The sequence below is a fragment of the Citrus sinensis genome, chromosome 3 (genome assembly GCF_022201045.2).
Source record: "Citrus sinensis cultivar Valencia sweet orange chromosome 3, DVS_A1.0, whole genome shotgun sequence".
Lineage (NCBI taxonomy): Eukaryota > Viridiplantae > Streptophyta > Magnoliopsida > Sapindales > Rutaceae > Citrus > Citrus sinensis.
In genome coordinates, this window is record NC_068558.1 from 6,383,682 (window position 1) to 6,403,673 (window position 19,992).

At 35.6% G+C, this 19,992-nt stretch overlaps 2 protein-coding genes across 4 annotated transcripts; one reads left to right on the forward strand and one right to left on the reverse strand.

The window, feature by feature from the left end:
- Positions 1 to 4,457: 4,457 nt before the first annotated feature.
- On the forward strand, positions 4,458 to 6,591 carry LOC102614728 (AT-hook motif nuclear-localized protein 24). Of its 2 annotated transcripts, none has more exons than XM_052436366.1 (2): positions 4,458 to 6,097; positions 6,202 to 6,591. In XM_052436366.1, the coding sequence occupies exon 1, from the start codon at positions 5,020 to 5,022 to the stop codon at positions 5,944 to 5,946; it is 927 nt and encodes a 308-aa protein (XP_052292326.1). In that variant the 5' UTR covers positions 4,458 to 5,019; the 3' UTR covers positions 5,947 to 6,097; positions 6,202 to 6,591. The 2 variants fall into 2 exon arrangements, with proteins under 2 accessions (XP_052292326.1, XP_052292327.1); XM_052436367.1 differs by having other exon boundaries at positions 6,301 to 6,586.
- Positions 6,592 to 10,150: 3,559 nt separating this feature from the next.
- Positions 10,151 to 19,813, reverse strand: LOC102615031 (kinesin-like protein KIN-UA). 2 transcript variants are annotated; one of them, XM_006477251.4, is made up of 19 exons: positions 19,433 to 19,813; positions 18,559 to 18,659; positions 18,333 to 18,455; positions 17,779 to 17,964; positions 17,349 to 17,570; positions 17,058 to 17,214; positions 16,144 to 16,293; positions 15,861 to 15,949; positions 15,416 to 15,619; positions 14,609 to 14,755; positions 13,343 to 13,477; positions 13,080 to 13,175; positions 12,329 to 12,464; positions 12,159 to 12,251; positions 11,775 to 11,900; positions 11,543 to 11,668; positions 11,176 to 11,319; positions 10,860 to 10,988; positions 10,151 to 10,778 (listed from the first exon to the last, which is right to left on the reverse strand). In XM_006477251.4, the coding sequence occupies exons 1-19, from the start codon at positions 19,614 to 19,616 to the stop codon at positions 10,618 to 10,620; spliced, it is 2,709 nt and encodes a 902-aa protein (XP_006477314.2). In that variant the 5' UTR covers positions 19,617 to 19,813; the 3' UTR covers positions 10,151 to 10,617. The 2 variants fall into 2 exon arrangements, with proteins under 2 accessions (XP_006477314.2, XP_006477313.2); XM_006477250.4 differs by having other exon boundaries at positions 13,080 to 13,211.
- Between the last annotated feature and the right edge of the window lie 179 nt (positions 19,814 to 19,992).

Here is a 19,992-nt window from a genome sequence, read left to right on the forward strand (position 1 = left end):
AAAAATTTAAAACGCACATAAAATTTAAAATCACCCAAACTATAGGTCTCATTTAGAATTGAGGTGTTGTACCTTTTAAATTATACCTGTTGTAGAAAAAAAATTATAATTATTAAATAAAAATTAATAATATGTAGTAAATATAATTTTTAAATAATATTTTGACAAAATTATTTAAGATATAATAAATTTTTTATTATATAAGTGAAAAATCATATCAACATAGTTTACAAGTTACAGTAGCTAGTGTTTACTAAACACTTTAGTGCTGTAGCTTAAAAGTTACCGCTGCCCAATCTCAATCTCAAACGCACCATTAATTTGTGTTAAATAGGGTTATTAAGCATAAAAATACCTATTTTTTTAAAAAATTAAATTTAGTTAAGAAATTGCGTATATAAGCCTGAAGGTTGCGACTATTTCACTCTTTTTTTTTACTCTTTTTTCTTTCTTTTTTTTCCCGAACAAAAATCTAAGATTATCTCCTCTTAAGTTTTCCTCGAAAAACATCTTTTTCATTGGAATAATGCCTGAAACGCTCAGGTCAAAATTTAATTGCCAAAATTCTCTTCTTCTAGAAAATGAGTGAGATGGGAACCTTGAGCCGAATGCACGGCACAGCACAAAAAATGAGACACGAAATTGAAGGTCAAAAGAAGGAAGATGTGACCCAGGAGGGGGTGCTCCGTTGACTGGCATTGAGCGCATAGTTTCGTTGTAAATTCAATCGTATATATTCCTCTATCATTGTTTGTCTTTATCATATTTATATTATACAATTCAAAAAATAAGAATGAAAAAGCCGGCCAAATCCAACACAAAAGATGAAAGAAGTGGGCACGATGTTGATGAATAAGCTGTGCTTAATCTTAAAAAGGGCAGATTCTCTCTCAACTAATTTTGATCAAACCCGAAGATAGATTCTAGGTAATTTTTCCTAATAAGTTTTTTATTATAGAATTTTTGGGTGATTGAGATATTAGAGAACTCTCAAGACTTACAAGTGATAGCTATAACTCTCTCGCTTCCTCTCTTTCTTTTTACAATAAAAGAATTGTCTTCCAAAAAATGTATGGGATTGTAAAATACGGTGTATTTTAGTAGGTTTTAAAAGTTTCTAATTACAATATAATTCTTTTCCTACTCACATGAGTGAGATTTGAACCACATGATCTTATTTTTACATAAAAGATTTTACCAATTGAACTAATTAACACCTGCAAAAGAAAATAATTATTCCTTTAGATTTAGGTTTCAAAAGTTACAATATAATTATTTTCCTACTCATATGAGTGAAATTTGAACCACATCATCTTGTTTTTACATAAAAGATTTTACCAATTGACCTAATTAACACCCGCAAAAGAAAATAATTATTCCTTTAGATGAAATCCTCTTGAATTGTCTATCATACTTTGGTCAATCGAGCATTATACTCGGCTTAATTTTTTTTTTTTTCAATTAAATTCTAATTGAGTACAACTCACTAATCGTGGCCTTAACCTTAGATTATTATCCGTTATCTCATATACAAAAGGAAGTCAACTTGAATGACAACGAAAGAAATAGAAACGACAACAAATAAAGATATGAAAGGGAACGTCCACATATGTTTGCCTGATGCATTATCGGATATGCAACTTCAGATGATTATAACATTGTCTTTTGTTATGCATATATGGAATTATCAACCAGACCGAGAAAGGGACATATATGAACCAAAGTATCTAATTTTCTGCTAAACTGTATATCAAAAGAACATCTCAATAATTAAGGTTGTCAATTAATAAATATTATCACCAAATAAAGTTGTTCTCGATGATGGACTACGATATATGCAAAAGGGTCATTCCTTACTCACCGAAGTATTACAAAATGAATTGCAAAGCCTACGTTTGAGAGACACTCATGACTAATGATCCATCTTAATTAAGTTGCCTACTTGTGAAAATTTACATCAAAGTCTAATATCTAAAAAAACATAGAATCGAAGGTTCACAAAACAAAACTAGCTTCATGGCGAAAGATGTTAATCATCATCTCCTATGAACGTATAATATAAAGGTTTCATTCTAACAACATCAATATGCAATTGATGATATATAATTAAATTAAACTTAGAATATCAATATGTAACTGTATGAACAACCAGAATCATTTATCCATAAAAATTTAATGGTCTATTTCCGTCGTTATCAAATTAATTTGTACCTCTCATATTCATGTATGGTCATATATAGAACAGTGATGAAGAAGATGATGATGATGATGAGGCACATCATCCATCGTTTTCATCACTTCCACATGGATCAGCAACCCAATTGGGCTGTCAAAACTTCTAATTTGCAGAGCAGTTGAACTTAAAAATAATTAATTAACGAGGTAGCTAGCTAGCATAGCGATAATATATATTTTTTGCTTGGCAGGGGATAAGACTAAGCAGAGAAGCTAGAGAAGAGTTGGGGGGTCCACTACTGCAGGATTATTAGTGAAGAGAAAGAGCCGACAAAGAGCATCTCTTGATATTTGATAAAATGATGCATATGGCTTAGCGTCCGGGAGTCATGCGTTGCCTTTCTTTCTTAACTTTCTTTCAGTTTCAGCAAACTCTCCGGCGCGCTCGTGCTCTGATCTCTGTCTGCATGTCAGCGCTATCCACGCGTCCTCTTTTGCACTCACCCCTACTCCCCTCTCCATTATTATTCTTCGGTCAAACTACCCATTTCTACCGCTTTCACGAATTCAATTGAATCTCTTGCCAGCTACCATCGTCATTGTGCTTCTGTATTTCAATTTTCATCATCGTATGTAGACAAATTCATCATTTATATTAATATAACATTAGTAACATGACACGAGATTCTAAGTTGTCCTTAGTCATGGATTAAGTAGCTTTCTTTTTATAATTTTCTGTTGATTAAGCTATATATATGTATATATATAGGATACATGGCCTTATCCATGAAAATGTATGTGCGCGTGTGTGTATACATATGTATATATAGAGTCACGCTTACGATGGATAGCTTCATGCTGGCTTTTGCCTTTGGTGTTCATATTCGCTGAAAACGTGCTATATGATCAAGCAAGCGTCGTTGAGGACCGACGAGCGCTTGATCATATCAACAGACGAAACTTGCTTATTATTGCTAAACGGCTTCAACTCACACAACATGCTCTTACAATTAATTGAATGTATATGGCGGTTTAATTTCCCCATCACTAATCTATTATACTGTTTAATGGAAGCGTGCAACTCTCTATAAATGCTCCCCGATCTTCATTAATTAATTCACTAGTAGTAGCGTCCAAATCAACCACTAGCTAATTAATAAGACTACTTAACTTTTCCTGTGAGATTTTGATACGCATCGCCCATCGGCCTAGACACGACTATGGGAGAAAACGTTGTGTCAACAATACTCGAATGATTAAACTTAATTAAAACTTCCCCACAGGAATTTTTTTTTTTTTTTGATAGACAGAGGAAATTGAATTGTCTTTAAATAGAACCGACAGAAATGGGGGTGAAGCCACGTGTCCAGCTTACAGAGCCAGCAAGTGGACCCGTAACGTTAACATTGAGAGATAAAGATAGAGTTTTGCAGAGAGAGCGTGTAGTGGTGCATGTGGGTCTTAGAAAATTGAAGCGGAGCTCTCTCTCTCTCTCTTCATCGCTATCCAATTTTAATGAGACAGCTACTGTTGCATTAAAATTTACCAGCATCATGCAGCTGCCAATTTTTAACTCTCACGCTACATCTATTAAATCTATACATATATAGACAGTTAGAGTTTTTTCACCAACAGAATGTTCATTCATAACTTTAAAACCTACCCCACTCACGATTCACATTGCAAATAATATTATGATTTATGCATGGGTTCATGGGTACATAAGAAAAAAAATAGAAAACCCTAGAAGCGATTCTTGATTAGTAGTTTAAGAACTCATAAAGGAAGAAGGGGAAGAAGAAATTAATTAGTTGTGTTTAGAGGAGATAAGGATTTGGGACCAAGTTGAATTAGGATGTAATTAAAACAGTAATTAGTTTAACATTGAATATATGGAAGAGAAGAGGGCCATGGGATAGGCTGAGTGGATTTCAATTTTTTTTTCAATTGGCCACTCGATTTTGAACTCTATGGGATGCATGAAAGATAAAAATTAAATTAATTTAGATTTTAACCATATGAGAATGATTTGGTGAACACATGTAATAATTATGTGAATTTCTATAAATAGTGTCGAGATTGTTATAAACTAAATAGTAATATACGACATTATTACTTACCATAAGACGAGTGTCAAATAGTTAAGTTGATAAAATCTCTTAAATTTAAATAAAAAATATAAAGTTGAAGTTTTACATATATGAATTGAAAAGAGATTAGATTGTCGCTAGACTAAATAATATATACTGCAAGAGAGAGAACATGAAATGCGGAAGGGGACAAAAGAGAGAGAGAGAGCGTATGAAAATTTGGGACCCATCCACCGCCCATACGCACGCAGTCTTATTACGAAAAACCAAAACCCCCCCAACCCCAAAATCCATCTCCGATCTATATTCTCTCTCGACCTAATTTCTCTAACCCTAACCCCTATCCTATAACAAAACCCTCTATCCCTTTCTCTCTCTCTCTCTCCCTTTTGAAAAAAATGCTTCATACTGAGTTTAGAAAGAAGAAAGAAGCTAAATTCAGCTGAGAAATTGGTGGGTTACAAAAGAATTCCGCTAATCAATTTCTTCTCTATGGTGGTGAAGGCGAAGGCAAGTTGTAGTGCACAATTCATTAAACAAGACAAAGAATTAAAGCTAAGAGAGCAAGAGAAAAGAGTGATTGCTTGCTAAGTTTCTTATTGCTAGCTTTTCCCTTTTTGCTTCCACTATCCTTCTTCTTTTGCAATTATCACGACCCTTTACGCCTTATTGTCTTGTCATTAGTTGTGTTTTACTTCAAATAAATTAGAAGCAAAGAAGTGGTAATACAATAAGATCTCAGAAGAAAGAAAGCATGGATCCCGTAACAGCACATGGCCATTCTCTTCCTCCTCCTTTCCACACGAGAGATTTCCAACTTCACCATCATCAACAGCAGCAGCAATTTCACCACCAGCAGCAGCAAAACTCGGAAGAAGAACAAAGTGGCAGCAGCAGCGGCATGAACAAAGGTATCAAACTAGATCGCGGCGACGACAACAACAACAACAGTTCAAGTGAAGGCAAAGAACTCTTCCAGGGGTCGGGCGAAGGAGAGATCACAAGGAGACCCAGAGGCCGACCTGCTGGATCCAAGAACAAGCCCAAGCCTCCCATCATCATCACCCGCGACAGCGCCAACGCTCTACGCACCCACGTTATGGAAATTGCTGACGGCTGTGACATTGTTGAGAGTGTTGCCACATTTGCCAGGCGAAGACAAAGAGGGGTTTGCATTTTGAGTGGCACCGGCACTGTCACTAATGTTACTTTAAGGCAACCGGCTTCACCCGGCGCAATTGTGTCGTTACACGGTCGTTTTGAGATATTATCACTATCCGGTTCATTTTTGCCACCCCCAGCACCACCTGCAGCCTCGGGGTTGACCATATATCTAGCCGGTGGTCAAGGGCAGGTTGTAGGAGGGAGTGTTGTTGGGACGCTCATGACTTCGGGCCCGGTTGTGATAATGGCAGCGTCGTTTAGTAATGCTGCATATGAGAGGCTTCCTTTGGAAGAAGAAGAGGGACAGCTACCAATGCAAGGGGGTTCAATTGGGTCACCTGGAGGAGGGGCAGGAGCAGGAGTTGTGGCACAGCAGCAGCCGCAGCAACAGCAGCCGGTAATGGGGGATGCAAATAATAATGGGCCTTTATTTCATGGGTTGCCGCCTAATCTCCTCAATTCTATTCAGTTACCAACTGAGGCTTATTGGGCCACGGGCGGTCGCCCTCCATACTAGAGCTTCCTTTATTTTCAGCACCTGATTTCAACGAAGGAACTCGGTTGTACTTGTTCTTGCACGCTCACATCATGAACATGATCACCTTCATGTCCATCACAAGAAGTCGTGCGCGGCAAGAGAATTCGGTTTATCTTGAGCATTATTCCAGGTTTTTTCTTTTTTTTTCCCCTTTAATTTAATCATTTGATTAGTCTTTGTTTCGGATTTGATGATGACGTACTAGGTTATATATGCTTTGCATGTTGATTGAAGGAGTGCTGTAATATGTAAATCGATGGATATTTTCTCACTGATGAGTTTGATTTCATGGAACAATAACTGCTGCCCTTTGTGCCAATTATATATAACAAGATCAAATGCATTATGAAGACGAAGAAAAAGGAAACAAAAGCAAAATCAAGAATGCGACTCTTTCTCTTGCGCCTAGCTAAGTTGTCGGCCGGTAGCCCCAAATATTTCTCTTATATGACATGTTTGTTCTTTAAAAACCCCCACTCTTTCAACAATCAAGGAAACCATATGCAATTTGTTTATTTGATCGTTTCCGTCCAAGCTATGTATTTTCTTTTCAAATTCTTTTATGAAATCCACATTTATGGTTCTTTGTTGATTCGTAGATCGACATCATCATCTTCTCAACCTCTATGGATTTTTGCAACTTCTAGTAGAAAAAGGAACTTATTATAACATTTTAACTAGAGTACAGGTAGTACAGTTATCTCATTTTATTTATGTAGCACGTATCCATAAGGTGACAAGGTCAAAGGATGTTGAGTTAAAGGGAATGGGGAAACAAAGAGGTATGGGCCTAATGGTTTCCATGTGTTTCTTTTTACTTCGTTTGACAGTTTTAGGGTTTCGTATAGATATGAAGAGACAGGAAAATATTTGGGTACTAGTTTACACGTGCACTGCTCTGAACAAGCTCCTTTTCGAGGCAAACCTTAAAGGCAACAACCTGGACAAAGTGGGCTAGCTCTTTCTACGTGTATGTATGTGTGTGTTTATATATATAGGTTCGGAGGATGGGGATTGGGCAGCTGTAATTTCAAACTTCAATAAGCTTAATTAGCTGACAATGATCAAAACCCACCTCAGATTCTCTGCTTTGGACATTTCCTTTTAATTTTAGTACCCATTTGCTTTCTTCTTTCCCCCGAAAAAAAAAAAAAGAAAAAAAAAACTCTATCTACTCTTCTTATTAATAATTCCCATGTCCAACAACAGATCACTTATCAGTCAACTAATATTTTGAACTCTTAACTGTTTTTTCCTTCCACAATCTTAAAGGAATTATCCATTCTTCATTTTAATCTTACTACCCTCATCATCACTTATCTTCTTCTTTCTCTAATTTTGTTAGTCAACTAATAATTTAAAGAGAATTTATGATTTTTTTTTATTTGTTAATAACCTATATTCGGTGATTACCAACCCAGTTCTTTTTTGTTTTGATTGCCGTCTTGGCTGACTGACCGTGCGTAGACCTCTTCTTCTTCTCATCACCAAGTTTTGTCTTGTATGCCATCTTTGAATTTCTTCAACAATTGGTTTTGGTCAAAAACCTTAGACTTCCTTGACTTCTACAGCCCATATTTTTTTCTGATTCAGATAATTACAAAAGCTGCTTCATACATTCCCACTGGGAGTTTTTACATGCATCTATAGCTACATTATGGAAAGTTGAGAGAGAAAGAGAGAGATGTGTTAGATAAGTATTGTCCTGAACACAAATTAGATTTGCACGTAGTAGATGAGATATGCCTACAAAAAGTGAGGGGATGTTTGACATGTCAAACTTAAATATTATTGTTTAAATCCTTACATTCAAACTTAAACTTTCTAGTCAAAGAGGTTTGTTAGGAAGATGGTCTATATTTGTTGCGCAAACGTTTAGTAAACATCGCATTTATAGTCACGGTCCAGTTTGCTTGCTGGACAGTAAAATTAAACTTAGTCATCTTTATGTTTGTGCATTTACTGACAAACTTAAAGTATAGTATAAAAAAGGAGAAATTTAAGAATAATTTCGAGATATCATGTCATTCATACAATACATAAATAATATTATAACATGTGTGTATTTATTTTAAAAAATCAATATTTTAGTGGTAGTTATATATTTTAGAATTCCTCATAAAGAAAAATAACTTTACTCTTATTATTTCAAATGACTCCAATGCATAATTTACGTTAAAAAATTATGACAACAAAAAAATTAAAAAAAAACTGTCATAAATGTGGGATTCATCTCCCAAATATATTAATTATGTGATTTCTTATCTTGTATGCATGTTATGCTAGCAATGTTTTTTTTTTTCTCATATATAAATGTCATAATGGTATTGATTTAAGCCATACTTTCTTGATCGAGAGAATCTTCATTAGATTCTTATCACTTTCTAACCTTTTAGTTTAAACATCCTTGAAATAGAAAGAAACCAATATTCCAAGTGATGTGTCACCAAGTTTTTTTTTTTGGCTATGTGTTAGTAATATAAGCTATGAATCCCAACAATTAATGCAAGTGGAAAATGACTCCTAATGTATTAATCTCATCTATCTCCACATAATTTACAAATCTACTACTCAAGTTATTAATCATTCTAAGGAGCTAGGTTGCCCCAGCAAGCTTATACTTATGTTCTCAATTAATGTGAGATATTTGAATCATCATATTTCTCTTCTTATCAATAGTGTCACTCATTGTTTTACCATGTAATTACTGATTTCTATAGACATTAAGATGTGATAATAAAGGTGGCAAGAGCACAAAAAGTGAGCACGTCTTCCTATCTTGATGCACTATATTAATATTTTTCCAAATGAGTAAAGTCGACCTCGCATACGTTAACTGAATTCTCCATGTTTAAAATAATTTTATTGCATCATTCTATCATCCACATAATGGAAGTTAACTAATTTAAGACGCAATTTTTTGAATTTTTTTTTTCAGATATTTACATTATTCCTACTTTCAGAAGTTAAAGTTAACTCCTCTCACATTGCTGTCCCTCCTTTTCATTTTCTTTTAATTTTTGTCATCAGCCGATTCCCAGCCATATATATCAAGTGTATCAATAATTGAAAATGATGCTGTTCGCTTACGTTCAAGGTTAAAAAGTCTAATGCCTTTCATCATTCTTCCCTTCCTCGTGATGAGGAATTCAAAGATAGACAAATTTGGAGTTGAACATAAGAAGGATCAAGATTTCAAAACAATCGTCTCGTGTTTGGAGCACATTCTACGTTCATACTTGATTAAAAGTTGCATGATTTCTAGAATCATTACACGTTTATGCTGAGAAATGATTAACTCTGTAATCCATAACCCCACGCTATATTTTAATTAATTAATATATAGTTGCATGTCTAGATCTAGGGGTGAATTGGTATCAACCATATATATATAGAGAGAGAGAGATCATATTCTATTATTTGAGGGGAAGAAAATAATGTTGGATTAAATTTTAGATATCAAAGGCTTCTCAAGTAAATTCAATTTTTTTATTTATTTTGACCACGAGGTATCCTAGGAAGGGCCCCAACTGTGGAAGGCACCTTTAAGCCCGTACCACAACCCAAACTAGAATCCCCGCTCAAATCGAGAGGCACAGGTTCTCCCAATAAAGGTGACTTCCCTGCGACTCGAACTGGGGAGCAAACCCAGTCAAGCCACTTAAGGAGAATCCATTGACAGTCGAGCCAACACTTTGTTAATAAATTCAAATTTAATGTCTAACAACCTACATTTACATGCAGTGCGAGTCGTGCGTAGTATAAACAAAACTAAAGCATTCTTCTCTTGGGCTCCATGGCACTATGGTATTTGATTTCTCGAAATTTAGATATTTGGACAGAATGGAGAAAGCGTTATATTTGCAACAATGTTCAGAATTATAATATGGGCTCCAGGCCCCTCCACGTAATTGAAATTGAAGATCTGGTCCAAACTCTGACACTCCACAGCAGACTTGACCTGGACAACCCTTGTGAAATATTGATTGAATAATGAATACCCAAGCCGTTCACGTTAATGACAGGAATGTTTAATTCTTAACTCTTAAGCAGCGGATTTAGGCCCAAGGCGATCTGGGGAGAACTTGAAAACGTGAAGGAAAGAAAATAATGGACATCACGTTGATGGTTGCTCGTTGTATCTTACATATAATTGCTACTTTCTTAGGTCAACATATAAAAGTGCTGAATGCAGAAATACAACATTACTTCTGTCAAGTCATTTACACACAGTTCTTCAATAAAATCAAATGCTGCTGTTCTCCCAAACAAATCAGGCTTACAACTCGAACGTTTATCTGAGTTTATTTTTCTTTACATGCAATAGCAGCACCTTTGTTCTTTCTCCCCACTGATCAAGTCATATCCAAAACAATTTATACATTGATTAGAAGCTACACAGGGATAGGTCACACTACCGTATGATTTATATGATATCTCACAAGACAACAATCAGAAGCTTCACTTACAATCAGCTACATAAATTAGGATTACAAACCTATCCTCTCCCACTTTATAGCAAAACTTAAACAGGAATATGGCTGTCCTACTTGTTTATCTGGAAAGAGTATAAATCCAATTGGATTGGTTCATCTGATTGTTCTGCAAACCCCCAAAATGTGAGTCCGTATAGTTATTAACACTAATCCATCAATAATCTATTCTCAGCCGCCTCATTTCAGCTTGAAAAGCAGGGCTGGAAGTTAGGGTCCGATGAGCAAGAGTTCTTATATCTTCCCTTGAACAGTCTCGCGAGATGCGAACCAGCTCCCACAAGGCACCTCCACTAATCATGTCTTTTGCATTCATGTCTGAAATGTAGTAAATTTAAGCTTTCAGGTAATGGCATTAAGTTGCACATCAGTTGAAAATTAGAAAAGTGGAAAGCTTACCATGTTGTGCTAAGTGGCAGAGTGCAAGCTCAATATGGCGCCGGATTGGTGAAGCTTCGTTGTTAGCATTCTGTACAATCCATGGAAGGGCACCATCATCGATTAGAAGAGATCTTCCAGTTTTAGTTCCTGTCTCATTTAATATAGCAATTTAACTTAGACAGCAAGAAGATTGGATTGCATATGTGACACGAAACGATTATATTATATACAGTCAAATTTCTGTTAAAAAACGTCACAATCTCACACCATCATCTTAAAAGGGAAGGTGACAAACTCAAGGAAAGCCTTATTTTCTGAACTAAATATTAATTACCTTGAGTTGACGCTCTGGACTCACATTTGGCAAAGTTTGCTATTCCACGAGCAACTTGTGCAAGAACATCTGGATGTCCACATCTAACCATTCCTAGCAATGCCTTGATACCTCCCTCACCTCTTAACTTCAGCTGCAGCTTATCTAGACAATAAGAGATCATGTCACTTTATTAGAGCAGCACACCTACTAAAGGAACCTGAATAAGTTTTTTATTTATTAAAAAGTTTTAACCACTTATTGGAGGAACAATATTTCTGTTTAAACCTAGAACAACAACATCATGCCCCTTGAAACAGAAACTGTCTATTTCATTTCTAAAACCAAAAAAGCAAGGCCCAAATGAACTTTATGGCAAGCAGTCTACCATTTCCACAGAGATTAGCTATAGCTCCAGCAACCATTCGGAGGGTTTGAGGATCCTCGGCATTTGCTGCCGTTGTTGACAATAAACCAATGCCTCCTTGAGTCATTATGAGTTCTTGATTGGTTTCTGTTATGGAAAACACAAAATCATAAATGTCAGAAAGGAGAAAATATTAGAAGTCAAAAGTAGCAATAGTATCATATATACAATACAAGTACACAATTCAAAATACCATTCATCGCAAGATTGGCTATTGCACCAGCTGCAACTCTATGTATTGTCTCATCCTTGGAGCTTCCAAGCAGCATCAACAGGGATGTAAGACCACCAGCTTCCACAATCTTCTCCTGATTTGATTCTGCACAGTTTTATATGATGGTTATATATATACAAGCTTGTATATCCTCGCTCTTCACAGAAATAGTATTAAGGATCTGAATAGTCATATCCTGTAAGATCCATTAAGTATAGGAGGTGTGTTCAGCAATAAGAACAACTTGAACATGAAGTTACAACAATGACTTAGTTCAAGGCATGTCAAATTAGGACCAATTATTATTGCTGATGATAAACAATACGAAGTTATGTCTGAGCTCAGAGTCCAGTAGAAAGGCACCTTCAGCAGCAAGATTTGCTACTACTTTCACAGCATGAATTTGTACATCAGCATCTTCAGCTTCAAGCAATGACAAAATCTTTTGCAATCCCACTGTAGGAATAATATAAAGTGAGGTGAAAAATTAACAATTAGCTAAAAAATAATATCACACCAGGCACTGACTAAACCTTGTTCAAAAAGTTTTGCAATTGAGGCCTTCTCTCCATTTCCCGCATCTTTGAGCTGAGGCTGCCTAACTTGAGTCAGAGAATCTAGACCTCCAGGAATTTTGCCAGATTCACCTCTGTCCAGTCTTCTTCTAGTCTACAAGTATATATAGATATACGTATATATATAAAAGTCTGAATTGAGATCTCATGTACTACACAAGTGCGGGCACATGTGCTCAATTGAAAAATGATTGAAGAACATTCCTGAATCCCTCAACATCATATATGCATGGCATTTTAAGTTCCTATAGTCAGAAATTATATCAAATTTCAAATATAAACTGAAATAAATCAGTCAATAGGATTCGGGTGGAAAGAGCATATGCAGAGACCCCAATTAAAAGTAGTTAGTCAATTATCAATACCTTCTATCTTAAAAATATCTCCAAAAAAAAATCAAATGCTGAACTGAGACGGAAGATAAAAGAGATTCTGCAGGAAATATTGGACATTCTTTTTCCTAAAGACTTTGCAAACCCCAAAAAGCTTGTTCAATACACATCCACTTTCAGTCAATTTCCATTAAAAATCATTTGTCCAACAACTGTACCTGACTAGTACCTACATTATGTAATAAAAGACCCGTTGCATGAGGAACACTTATTTTAAAAAGGATGGATACACAGCTAAAGAATAAGGGAAACAAAGGGAAAAATAGAAGGCTAAGAACTAAGCCACAACATGCAAAAAAATTCTGTATGCAACGTACCTCATCAGCTTCAAAACTTATCTGCAACAACTGACTCTGTAGTAGAGCTATTTCCTCTTCAAGTTTATTTTTCTGATGTTCTTCATCTTCCAGCATCTGGCGAAGTTTAAAGATCTCAGTATTTCCTGATGCCTAGTACATCAAAATGTAACTCTATGTAACAACAGACTGATGCGAAGAAGGCACTGGGGAAGAGAGAAAAGGGAAGCCAATACCGAAATAGAAAATCAAGATAAAACTAATAGGAGAGGCACAATAAGTACCTCCGATCTTTTCCATTGAGCTACTTGAATTTTGAGATTATTAACTTCCTCTTCTGCAGCTTTCCTTAATTGAGTTTCTTTCAGAAGCAACTTTTTCACCTCAGTAAGTTCCCCAACAATGGAAGCCATGGAATCCTGTGTAACAGAACAAAAAATGGTGGAGACATGTTAAAAGAGAGAGTTTTCAAAGTTGGCCATTACTATTAATGAAGAGGAATAAAGGGAGAAAATAAAAATGAAAATTGGAATCGGGTCTACTCGACTGACAAGAAAAATACAAAATACAGCTTCCACATTTTAAAAGAGATTGGAAGTCTAGTTCTTAAAGATGAATAAGCAGCAGCTCAGCAGGTTGAAACTTAAGGAGCAGCATCTGAAACAAAAATGTGTTAAGAAAATTTAAAAAAAATGTTGATTTTACCATAGATAATTAACATGGCAAAGAATATCTCCACACCTGGAAATATGTCAACATATCCTTCCACAGGATAAGCCATCCAATTATTAGATTTTTTAAACGGTCTATGATTCCTATCCAGAGCCCTGTTCAAAAGCCCTTGTACCACCTTCAACGACCAATTGATCACATCCATTCTTTGATTTTTAACAACCTAGATTATTTTTCACCATGCTTTTCAAACCTTCATAACAGTTTGTAGGGAAATGTACTTATTAAAGGTTTAAAACAGAAAATGTCAAAGCTAATTGTGCTTTCATTTTATGGTGAATTATCATTTCATATGACAACTACTGGTGTTTAATTGGATTGCATTAAGGATTTGACTTAGATTAGGCAAAGACATTTGATAGTTCTCATTCCAACATTTTGTTCCACCTATTGCACTCAGGTCAAGGTTTCCTGACTGCAAGTAGGATAAATGCTATCATAGAGGGGAGATGACCGCCAGGAAAGAAAATGACTTCCTTTTTCAGTTTGGAAATGATTAAATATAACAGAAAGTAGGATAGAAATAATCCATCAGAGACAAAATAATGAAACAGAATATGACATTTCAACGTTAACATTTTTCCCAAGCACAAGACTTAGTGATAGCAGTTTTGGGTATTTCCCAAAACAGGAATTATATGACACAAATCAAAAGAATGGTAGTACAAATACACCATTTCTTTTATCTGCATTATATAGGATAAGGCATAAGACTATATATGGTTCCATCAAGTTTTTAATAAATTCCCCTTTTAAATAAATTACCTCGGTCAAGGTTTACTAAAAAAGTAACATAATTCCAACAACTATTTATTTACCTTTGCATTTGATGCTACATCAGAACAATCATCTTCAGATCTGACCATGATTCTGTCACTGCCTTGCTTTTGCTGATTTATCTTCCATCTCTCCTCAAGCTTCTTTATGGATTCCATATAGTCTTTCTGATATTTCAATCTTTCTTTCTGCAGGAAAATACAGAAATTTCAACATGCATTAAATGGGGAATTAATCTAACACTCCATACAGTCTTTTTGATATCTCAGTCTTTCTTTCTACAGTGGAAAACACCAATTGAACAAACACTAAATCAAGAATTAATCTAACTCTTGACACTACGTGAAGCACAACTCCAAAGATTAATCTACATTCATTATTCAAAACCAAAGAAAATACTAGATTACATAGTTATTCACAAATTCTTATTTCTAATAGTAGTATGATTCTAAAATCAAGAGACATATGAATCTTTCAACAACAAACTTAACCTAAATCAAGAAGAAACAAAATTTCACTAACTAATTATCAACTTAGACCAAATGATCAAAATAGTAAATACCAAAAGTATCTCTGCATTAATAAATTGGATTATAAGTGGAATACCAGTCACAAGAACTCTTACCAGGTACTATTAGACCAAAAGAATTCTTTCCTACATTCCACATCAATACTTGCAAAATATGCTACTATAAACAATGATTCTCTCCTCTCTCTCTCTTTCTCTCTCTCCCGCAAAAGCACACACGTGTGCAAGGCATACACAAAAAAATGCATCCACACCCACACAAGCATGCAAGCCTAGAAGCAAAACTCTTGTTAAAGATAATATCAATACAAGCATTTACCTCCAATGCATCAGCATAATTTCTTTCAGTCTCAGAAATCTGATTTTGAGCTTCTATTGTTATTCTTTCAATTTCATTCTCAAATGCTTTCTGCTGTCTTTCATGCTCTGCAATGAGTTTGTCCAGTTGTATGTCGAGCCTTCTAGCCAAACTTTTGTAATCAAATTCTTCTTTTAATTTCAACATATTCTCTACCTTCATAGCCTGCATGAGACAAAAACATGTTAGCATTTTCAAAGCAGTCGGACGGCACAAGTTATACAATACCTATATGTGCTTTGAACAAATTCCCTCAAGAAACTGAAAGCTCCCATAAATTGTACATCAAACATCCACATACGTACAAAGACTGTCAACCATGATATCAGCCAAAATCTGTAAAATGAGCATATGATGACCAGACCAAATAGTTCAGAGGGGCACCAAAACATTACAGGGAACTCACCCTCTGTCCAAACAGTATAGTACTTGCTGTCTCTCCTCGATGACGTGGAGAAGGACCAATGGTAATAACCAGTGATGTTCTTGCAGTGCCTGAATAAAAATCACAATATCAAGCCAACTAAAGTGAATGTTATACAAGGTCAATGAAGTTTTAATCAAAACACACTCATCCATAAGTCAATGGCATTTAGTTCAAGGAAAAATCTGCATGACTGAAGCTATCAATATTTTGTCATTTGATAAGAGAATATTTTATCTATTAAAAAAAAAAGCACTGAACTTACCCCCAAATGAATCCCGAAGCAGTCTAGTTAACTTTGAATCCCGAACTGGAACATATGCACTCCCCTCTGCCAGTGAATTAATGCACTTCCCTAACGCACTCAAGGAAAGATTGATAGATTTGGCTTCCTCAAGTGTATGTCCCTCACTCCCTACAAATTGCAATCTAACTTCAATATGAGAAGAGTTTAACACCATATAAACTATACCAAAAGCATATTGAGATACAATAAACAAACATGAAATTAGCTTTACATCATATGCCATATCTCTGAGATCATTGCCAGAGCAATTAAAGACACTGATTCAGTGTCCATATATGATTTTATGGAATCATTTGAGACAACCACACGCAGTTACTCACATGTTCTTTAGATTGTGCATACACTAAGGAGGTATACAGATGCTGTCAGAAAACAGGCTATGAAAATCACAAAATGCTATACCAGGGAAATACAATGTCATTACGCGCAAAATATAATGCATTAAATTGTGCAGTTCAGTTGAACTATACAATGTCATGTGAGTAGTTCAGTTACTCGAAAGTTCTATAGATTGTGCATACACTAAAGAGGTACAAAGATGCTGTCAGAACACAAGCTATGAAATTCACAAAATGCTATTACCAGGGAAATACAATGCCATTTATCTGCAAAATGTAATGCATTATATTGTGTAATTCAGTTAAACTACTTACTATTTACAGGTCTGCATGTCATTATCAGCACAATCTTGCCGCACAGAAAAAGAAAGCAAAATCTAACTAGCACAACCATATTGATTGACAGGTTTGGCAACTAGCTACTAGAATAAAGTAGCTTTTCATAAAAAAAATAGGTGGACCTTAAAATGGAGTAATGCATATAACTACTTAGTCGGAGGAATGGGGGAAGGAACATAGTTCAGTTAGCTGGACCTGACTTATCAATGCGCTCTGAACCAGCAAGATCTACAACAACTAGCTTTGCCTTTCGAACAATAGGTGGTTTAAGAGTTTTCACCATGTGGGAGTTGTTGCCATTTTCACCTGAATGAGCTACATCTCTTCCCTCAACAGACCTCTTTACATGTACCTGCAGCATTTCAAGATATCTATCAATCCTCCATAAAAATTAATGCAAAAAAGAAAAAAGAAATAAAGTCAAAAACTGCCAACAATTTCCCAGCTATTCTGGAAGTGCAAAATCTTTGAATTAATATAATTTACCATCAAAAAAGCATGACTGCGCGACGATTCAGTATTCAATTTTGTATTCGCAGCAAAGCGGTGAGCTTCTCCTAATTTTAGTAGTTCCACAAAACTATGTTGATCTCTAATTTCAACTAGAGTAACCCCAGGTAGCGAAACATCTCCAGTTTTTGGATCTTCTGCAATAGAAATGTTATCATTGGTAGGATCAAGAAGGTCCTGTATGGTCTCCATATAGAGCTGCACAAAAGTTTCAAGAACAAGAGTGTTAGAATTGAACTTCTACAATAGTTCATAAAAGATTATTTATGTGTTATTCACAGAAGAAATAATCTATAATATATCTGCACTGAGTCCCAAGTCAATAAAACCCTTGAAGTGGTAATAGGATAATGTAGACAATGACAAAATCACAAGAACAAAATGATATGAATAAAAAGCCAAAAACCTGCAAATAGGATACTGTGACAGAATCTGTGTCCAAAGAAACTCCGGCCAAAATATCTTCCATAGCACGGACCATTATTCCACGAGTAGCCGGATCTTCTTCTCCAAGTGGTCCAAGAGTATAAGTTTTACCAGTTCCTGTCTGCCCATATGCCATGACTGTTCCATTGTAGCCATCAAGAACACTCTACAGAAGAAAATAACAAAATTTGCAAGTCACTATTAGGGCAGCCTACAAAAGATATGAAGAAAACAAATGATCCCCATTAATTCAATTACAAATTTCCATGTTTGCCTAGTAAAAATTCCCAAGACAAATGGAGCTATCAACACAATACGAACAACCATGGGATCTTTTTCCCCTGAGTGTGTTCCATCAAAGTTGGTTTTAAATGAACTCCACCATCCATAATCATAACCTAGAATAATAATAGTAACCAACAACATCCAACCGCTACAAGATGAACCTAAAATACACAAATACTTGTCTTCAAAAGAAAAAAACTTATGCAATTGATTTGAACTCCAAAATCAAGAACTTTGACATAGGCACACCTCCACAACAGGCTTCGCAACAGCTTGATAAACACGTTTTTGTGATGCAAACTCAGTAAGCACTTCATCAAACTCATAGGTCTCAGCATCCCAATTGTTCTTCCGAAGTTTCAACCTTTTAAGCTGAAACAGAGCACAGAACAAATATGACAGAAGATAAGCCATCCAGAAAATATTTAAAAATTCATAATTGCATGAAATTTCAAGAGTATTTGCATCAGGATACCTCGGGCAGTAATTCAACACAATCGCCAAAATCAGCATCTGCCAACATTTCCTCAGCATTACGCGTTCGCAATCTTACAGCCACCCTAACTCTCCCAGGAACTACATAAAAGATTAACAACACCAAATGAACAAAATATAGAATAGACACCATATATATTGAAAACATGACATTGAAAACTTCCCGGTGATCTATTCTATTAGAATATGGTTGATCAGTTTTATTATTAAACAACAAACTTTACTACTTACCTAATATTCCCAACTGACAGGCATATTGATATGATAAACAATTTTCAATTGTACAAAAAGTTCCCAACATGTTTTAACATCTTCACATCATCAAAGTCCCAAAGGAAAAATGATTGAAAATATAACGAAATCAAAATCTAAAGACGCCGTGTCCTTGTTTTTGTTCTAGCCATCTTTGTGATAATATGATTGAAAATACGAGTATACAACCACAAAACTTAACCCAAAAAAAAAAAAACCTTGAATATTCAATTATAAAACTAGAATCCTCAGTTTCGCACTGTAGCAATCCTGAACTCTTCTAATTCCACAAGCTCATTTTCAAATCAGCAACAAGCATGTAGAAACAGAGATGTTTCAGCCTTGTGTGTCTCTCATATATGCCTATGGTAAACCGACGCATAACATTTTTCTCGTAGTAAATATCATTGGCATGCTTATCCAAGAAATGCTATTTAACTATTCAATTGCATTTAAAAGCCAAATGCACAGGGAAACTCAAGTTTCATTAGACATCCAAACTCGACCTAATCTGAAAACACTAAGCGTATTAAATTATGAATCGGAAAGATCTCCAGTTTTTTTTTTAAAAAAAAGAAAATAGTATCATTCAACAGGCTGACCTCCAGCATAGTCTTTGGGGACGGCGGCGGAGCCGAGAGATGCCGGACTGCTCTTGCGAGGACCAGAAGCCGGAAATGACCTGGACTTGACGGCTGGCTTTGAATTGGAATTCACTGAAAGAGGCCTATCAGTCTTGGCGAGGGAGCTTCTGTTAGAAGTGCCATTCCTGTAATTATTAGCCATTGCTTCAACTGAAAGGATTTCAAATTCAATACCGCATTGTTGAAGAGTGAAAAGTCTAGTTGCTGGTTTGTTGGTTTGATTTTCCAAGAAAATGTTTTCGTGAATTTTTCTTTTGCTCAGCTAACATGTTCGGAGTGCAAGAAAAATTTAAAGCGTCAAAATTCAAGTTACAGAGAGAGTGGACTGTGCGTGATTATGCTTTAGTTCGAGCCATGACTCCAAGAGTGGGCCAAAACCGTGTGAGTGGGCCCCGGAATTAACTCTCTTTTTCCACGAATTTACATGAATACCCCCAGTTGATCTGGACAAATTACGATTGTCCGTGACGGTCGTTTAAATACTGGCGACGACAGTTGCGTACAAAATGACTAATTCC

Excerpts from the sequence above, each read along its gene's own strand:
- LOC102614728 (XM_052436366.1), top strand. The coding sequence starts at position 5,020 with ATGGATCCCGTAACAGCACATGGCCATTCTCTTCCTCCTCCTTTCCAC.
- LOC102615031 (XM_006477250.4), bottom strand. The coding sequence starts at position 19,616 with ATGGCTAATAATTACAGGAATGGCACTTCTAACAGAAGCTCCCTCGCC. Across the intron at positions 13,212-13,342 it reads CTCAATGGAAAAGATCGGAG|GCATCAGGAAATACTGAGAT; the intron begins GTACTTATTGTG and ends TTGATGTACTAG. Across the intron at positions 11,901-12,158 it reads AGCAAATCTTGCTGCTGAAG|AATCAAATCAGGAGAAGATT; the intron begins GTGCCTTTCTAC and ends AAAACTGTGCAG.